The sequence below is a fragment of the Coenobita brevimanus genome, chromosome 101 (genome assembly GCF_032717465.1).
Source record: "Coenobita brevimanus isolate Jiangsu-jjx chromosome 101, ASM3271746v2, whole genome shotgun sequence".
NCBI lineage: Eukaryota > Metazoa > Arthropoda > Malacostraca > Decapoda > Coenobitidae > Coenobita > Coenobita brevimanus.
The window spans coordinates 20,208,402-20,215,917 of record NC_137054.1 but is presented as its reverse complement, the minus strand read 5'-3'; the positions used below and the strand labels follow the sequence as shown (position 1 = coordinate 20,215,917).

Genomic DNA, 7,516 nt, shown 5'->3' with positions numbered 1-7,516 from the left:
TGACCTGATGATGTGTACTGTACAGGAACATCTTTCCCAAAAATATTTATCTTGTCATTTTCAAAATCCAACTTAACTTTAGCTCTTTTCTTAGACGGCTTACCTAGAAGAAGTGGGATGACACTATTTAATACATCAGTCTTTAGTAGACACTCCCGTCATTCAATAACACATGGTATAATAACCTGCTTTAAACATAAACCACATATGACCTGTAAATTCTTTCACTTTACTCAACATTTCACTGTTCAGTGTATCTAGATAACAGTCAATCCAATCTAAACCACAAACTGTTGAAGTACAGGCAGTGTCCAAAATGACACAACTTAATGATTCCTCAACTAATCCTTCAGTGTGAACGTCCATTACCTGGCACTGAGCCGCTACTGTGACCAATAGTTCCTCCAAGCTGATTTCTCCAGGCATCGATTCTGTTTCATATACTTGTTACTGTCTCCCCTCCGGGCATCTCCTTGCGTAGCGATATGTGGAGTCACAGACTAGACATCTTGTTGGCCAACCCTGCATGTCCAGCTGGTTTCCTCGCCATCTCTCTTCCGCCGTAGACTGTCCGTACATCAGCCGTCCCCTTCCACGTCCGCTACCTCTGTCACCACTTCCAGAATTATTCCAATTGGCAGAAGGTGGACCATCCAATAGTGCACCTCCAGCTGTTGGATCTTCTTTAATAGTAACTGTACTCACTCCTGTTTCTCGAGGCAGTACTATTTGCTTACCAAAAAATTTGATAAGTGAAGTTGACATTTGTTCCATGAGATAATTCACTGGTCTAAAAAAAAGAAAAAACAATTCTGGCATGGACTTTGATAAAGGATTTTGACTAATTTTGGGGTGCTAAATCTGAAAATGAGCTCAGATTTGCTCTATCACATCTAGTTTTCGTGCTACGGGTATGCGATAATTTTTTCAATGAACTGATTTAGGTCCTTAGGTGTTGAATTTTGGGAGAGCAAACTTGGTTTATTGGCCTAACCTAAGCCTAATTTTGCCTTTACATATTTACATCTATTCCATACTCTTTGTTTACGTATCTTTAAGGGCTGGATAAAGGAGGAGGGGAGGGCAAAGGGGCCTCGCAAATGGCCTCTCACTAGGGTTGATAAGGACTTTTTCTTTGATTGATAGTAGCCCCAAGTGGTATGTTATGCTCCAAAAAATATGAATATGCAAATGTCAACAACATAAAAAGTTTATTTATTCATTTATGGTTGTGAAGTTACAATTGAAATTTCTTAGTATAAAGCTGACTTCTTTCACTGAGCTTCAGTTCTCAAACTTGTGTGGAGACTTTGAGATCTTGGTCTCAAGACAAGAATGTCAAGCTCAAATTTGGCATTCCCATGATTTGGAGGGAGCCAAAAAACCATACCTATGATTGTTGTTTCTGTCTTGTTAACATCAAAGGATTCAACAGAAAAAAACAAACAGAGTTTGAAATATCCCAATCTCGAATCTGCTTTAGGGCCCATCCCTCATTGTGATGACATACCAGTACCTATTTTTACTGACCTCCCAGATATTGATGATGGAACTTCAGTAACTTCCTAGCATCTTTCCTCAAGTGGAGATGAACAAAACAATGTGGATTTTCATCTATCAGAAACTTCATTAGGTCAATCTCCATTGTTCACTCAGTTTGAGATGAACGATTTAATTCAAGACTTGGGTTTGCCAAAACAATCTTCCGAGTTGCTGGCTTCAAGGCTAAAAGAAAAAAATCTTCTTCATCATGACATTAGCGTCTCATTTTATCGTAACAGAGAAAAGAAGCTGCGGAAGTACTACACTTCAGATGACAAACTTGTTTATTGCAACGATGTTGAAGGATTTCTTTTGGAAATGGGATTATCAAGCAGGGGCGGATTTAGGGTGTGTGGGACCCTAGGCCGGTGATGTTATGGGGCCATTAATGGGCGAGCGAAGTGAGCCCTTACAGCTGGGGGGTCCTTGGGGGGCGCTGTAAGTCCCCCCGGGAAATTTTTGAAAATGAGCACCTCTAGACTCACTCTTGAGGCCCATGTAGAGATAAAAGTTATACTTTTGAAACAATATTCAATTTATGAAGAAGTAGCCAAATGACCAATTTTCACTAAAAATTGGTCAATGGTCACAAAAACACAGGAACTTTGTGTAAACATTAAGGAAAAATAATAATCATAATAATAATAATAATAATAATAATAATAATAATAATAATATTATTATTATTATTATTATTATTATTAGCAATAAGAATAAGAATAGCTGCATTACCTTCTTTGGCATTACACATTTGTTTTTTTGAAGATTAACAATAAAAATTAAATATTTCATAATCATATAGCTAACCTAATGGGTAACCCACCGACAATTGCGCATGGATGTTATATAAGCTTTTCTGACAACAGGCACTAGATTTCAGCTTGTGCATTCTTGCTCTAAACATAAAATAATTCAATGGTTGTACAAGAGTATTTTCTACTTCACCCACTTAGATTTTCTGTCACATCAGAAGTAGCTCCATATCATCATTTGCATATAACATTGCCAAAGTTAATGTGTAGTAATATCTTTGCTTGGTCTTTGATAAAAATAAATTACTGTGCTACCTAATCACAGTGAGTCTTGAAGTATCATTCAGCAAATTTGAAATACAGTATAACATATTTGGATATGTAAAAATTAGCTAGTAAGTCAAAAAACATATTCAGAGCTGAGCTGCATGGGGAATGCGAGGAAATATAGTGAAGATCCTTAATGATTAGTTGCTCTCAAATACTTAGCCAGATACAGTACTGTATAATTATACTGTATGGCAACATTAACTATATATATATATATATATATATATATATATATATATATATATATATATATATATATATATATATATATAATAATTCCTTCTCATATTTTTTCTGTACAGGTATTGTATATAGATTTACTCTGAAATAGCCAAAGCCAATAACAGTACACTGTATAATGTTGTAATACAACATGAGCGAAAAATTAAAAAATCAACATATTATTCTATACAGTTATTGTAGACGGGTTTACTCTCAAAGACTTTGCCAGACAGGCCTACAGTACTGTATGTGCTGTAATGCAAAGTGAACTAAAAAATACTTAACATTTCCTTTTATGTAATATTTATCATTTATGGGTTTATTCTCAAGTACTTAGCCAGATACAGGACTGTATATGCAATAATACACCATTAACTAAAGAGATCCTTACATTGTGCTAATATAATAATATGGGTTTACTCTCAAATAATTATCCAGATACATTGCTCTATAATATGCATTAATAGAACATATCAGGAATGGGTAACAAAAATAAATAAATAAATAATCACTTTTTTTTTTTAAATGTAAAAATGGAATTCACTCATGTACTGTACTGTACTTAGCCAAATACAGTACAGCACTCTATCTGCTGCAGCACAAATATATATATATATATATATATATATATATATATATATATATATATATATATATATATATATATATATATATATATATATATATTCTGTAACGGTTTACTCTCATATACTTAGCCAGTTACTCTACTGTAAGTGATATAATACAACATAAACTTTCAGTTTCTACATATTCATTTACTGTATATGAGAAGCCAAAATTAAATAAAGCTTTCTACTTTCACTACAATCTACGATCTTATAATATATATGATAGAATGTTTCATTAAATAATTAAATTAAGGCTGAATAAACAAGTGTCAAAATCAGATAATGATTGAAAAACTAACATTGATTGTAATCCCAGTTGACTGATCCGCAATGTGTTTATTGTATGCAATTTGAAGGGTACATTTAACTATTTTTCAGTCAGTTTTGAAGATAGGGAAAATCCTTTTTTTCGAGCCTTCTGACTTGCAAACTGTTTGATGACATAAGAAAAATGAAGCTCCCTTAATTTCTCATGCTCAGTGCTCAACGGGGTAAGTGAAGACAAGCGGTCCTGCCCCACGGTGTTTCTTAGATAATTCTTGATTAACTTCAGTTTGGAGAATGACCGCTCCCCAGTGCAATTTGTGACAAACATGCAGAGATAGAGCCGTAATACAATTTCAACATTAGCAAATGTTTCTACCACGTCATGTCTGTGAATTACCTGATAGGCCTACATTTCTAGTTCAGGACTTTTTGCAGCCTTTGCACCACCTGATAAAGGAGCAGTTTCAGATGAATCTCTTGGAATGGACTTCATAAGGTGTGCAAATTACAAAAGTTCTGACTCCAACCCGCCTCCAAGTCCTTAGGATAGGAAGACACATGCTTTTCAGCAGCTGCTTTAAGCTCAGTGGTCGTTTGGTTGAAATTTCTGATAAAAAGCCAAATCTCTCTCGATGATCGCTGTAAGCTCCAAGGCGTTGTTGTAGGGCAGCACAGAACTTGTCAATGATGGGCAAGAATGCAGTCACTCTAAACTTGTCTCTCCCTGTCAACGTAACATCCTCTGTGCAGTCAAGTTCATCGTGGTGACGCTTGCGCTTCCTAATACGCTGCGTGTCGTCCTTGTATGCAGCATTACCCATAGCTGTCACATCACACTTAACCATAGCTTTTGCTTCAAAGTCATCAAACTGGGATCTCAGGTCTTCAACAAAGTGTAAAAGAGACTCTAGCAGTGTTGCAGCTGTGTTGAGGGAGAGCCCAGATTTTTGCAGTTGGATACTGGTACTCTGAAACCTTTTCAATACTGTATCCCAGACCTCAAGAAGAATTACTGTCTCAAGTTCTTTCAAACCTTTGAGAAGACCACTTGCTTCATCTCTTGTTTCAGCTGGCTGATTCTGATCTGAGGAAAGCTCTTCCAGAACAATGATGTTTTGTTTGTGTGCTCTACTGAGAGCAGCTACAGCATCTGCTCGTGCTGACCAACGAGTGTCTGAGAGTTTCTTATCAACTTTCAGCTTCTCATCTTTATGAGTCTCTAGTACCTCACAGTGTCTCCTCCAACGATAGGTAGATGCAACAAGAAAGGTGTAGATCTTTTGTATCAGAGCAAACAATGACACTGCAGCAGGGCAGCTTTCTGCAGCACACTTACCCACCAGGTTTAAGGAATGAGCCGTACATGGTATGTACCCAGCTTCACTACACTCATTCTTGATTATCTGTTGGGTCCTTTGATATTTACCAGACATGTTGCTGGCATTATCATAGGACTGTCCTCGGCAGTCGGTCACTGGAATGTTCTTCTCTTTAAGAAAATCAAGAACAGTTGTAGCAATATCTTTGCTAGTGTGGCTTAGCATGGGAATAAACTGCAAAAATCTTTCAACTGGACCTGTAGTAGGCTGTGCATAGCGGATTGTAAAGGTAAGTTGATCCATGTGTGAAATATCAAGTGTGGAGTCAATAGAAATTGAGAAGTACTTTGCTGTTCTTACTTCATCTATTATTGAGGTCATAACCTTTTCTGCCATTACTCCAATAAGTTCCTCAGAAATGACATGGGACAAGTAGGAAATATGACCACTACCTCTGTTTGCGTGTTTCTTGATATGTGCTGCCAGGAAACTGTCGTATATGCTAAGCAGCTCTAGAATGCCAAGATAGTTTCCACTGTGTACTGATCCAATTACTTCATCTTTACCCCGAATGGCTAGTCCGCGTTCGCAAAGTAGCTTTAGAACATCTACACATCTCCTTAATACTGCTTGCCAGTACTCACATTCACTTTCATATTGCTGTACTAGATTAGAGTCAATACAGGCACCCGCAGACTTTCGAGATATCATTTCGACCATAGCTTTTCTGTGCTGATCTGACCGACTGTGAGATTCTATGACATGCCTAGCGTTCTTCCAACCATTGAAGCCAGTTGTGAATGAGCTTTCCACATTTGACATAAGTTTACAAGTAAAACAATACACTCTACCAGTGGTTTTAGAGTAACAGAGCCATTTAAGATCAATCTCTTGGCCAGATAATGAATGAGTGCGAGTGAATAATGTCTTTGTACAATGCCGGGTTCTGTCTAGCTCTTTCACAGCTGACTCCATAAAGTCACCATGACAGTGTCGACATTCTTCGCTTCCCCTTTTCAACCATTAGTCACGCACTTTTTCAGAAATTTTTGTGGGCCACAATCCAAGATCACTTTCAAATCCTTGTTTAGTACCGGTATTCATAACTCTCACTTCCTCTTCTTGTTTTACTGAAACCTGACTTCCTGTATGCTCAGCTGTCGGACTCTGTAAAGTTTTACTTTGCTCAATAACATGGGCAGAGCCATTTGTTGCTTAACTAACTACGCTAGGTTCAGTACTAGTCGTTTCAGGCGTAACTGGTGTCTCTCCTATTGTACATTCAGTCTCAGGCATCGTATCTACCACATCGACTCTAACGCCTGTACTTGGTTTATTTAAGCTAGGACCAGATTCAGTGTGGGTTTGTGATGTTGCAGATTCAGATACTGTGGGATATGTCAACCACTGAGTTATTTTTGGCAGTTTTTTTTACTCTTTCCATTTCTTCCGCCTTTTCTTGTTGTTTAACAGAGCCAGCTTTATACTTCCGCCCTTTATCACGATCACGACTTGTTGATTTCTCCATTGTGCCTCACTGCCTTATCTTGAACTTAAGATCATACACTAAACTTACCTAGAGAGAAAAATTTGACTGATCATATTTAGGCAGTATTATATGAAAATGTGAATATCCTCTCTCTCTCTTACACACACACACACACACACACACACACACACACACACACACACACACACACACACACACACACAAAACACAGACACAAGCACAATGCAAAGACTAAAAATCAAGGCTATCATTACTATTGAATGCTGGAAACTAACAATATTCTATCAATAATAATAATAATAATAATAATAATAATAATAACGAGAGATGTCCAGAATCCCATTGTCCAAAGTTCAACCTACCAAGGATAGTTTAGGATAGGGACATACAGGGTCTCCCCACTAGGCTTGTAGTTGTAGGGAGGGCTAGGGCCTCGGCCTAAAGGTTTTCATATAGGAGCTTTCATATTTCAAAGACTGATGACATTTACAGCAGGGACTATTACATAAAGATCTTATAATATAATCACTGATGGGGCCCACCACCCATACGGACCAACATCAAATGAACACCCCATTGATCTATAAATAGCCTGTGCTATGGCTATGGGTGCCACGGTTAAATAGACCTGCCGGCCCTGTCTTTGAGGAAGGCATGATGCCTCCCTCAAACTCTCAAAGACAGGGTGAGCAGCTTAGGCATGACATCAAAATATCTAACCCGATAAAAATTCAAGGTTCCAATACGATTATTGATAAAATGAACTTACTATATCTGTACGGGTCAGCTTGATTCTTAAACTTCTTGGTGGCTTTTAATTTAAGGGCCATGCAGGCAACGGGAGCCTAATGTCCTACTACTATACCCGTGACCCCTGTAAACAAACGCCATGATAAAATTCGATTCAGAAGTGAAAGAGAAAAAGTCTTTCCAAGTAGATATAAT

The 7,516-nt window shown here is 37.5% G+C and overlaps 1 protein-coding gene across 1 annotated transcript; it reads right to left on the bottom strand.

Annotated features, from left to right (window-relative positions):
• Positions 1-4,206: 4,206 nt before the first annotated feature.
• On the bottom strand, positions 4,207-5,772 carry LOC145414986 (zinc finger MYM-type protein 1-like). The gene has a single exon (XM_080284406.1). The coding sequence runs from the start codon at positions 5,770-5,772 to the stop codon at positions 4,207-4,209; it is 1,566 nt and encodes a 521-aa protein (XP_080140532.1).
• Positions 5,773-7,516: the final 1,744 nt, after the last annotated feature.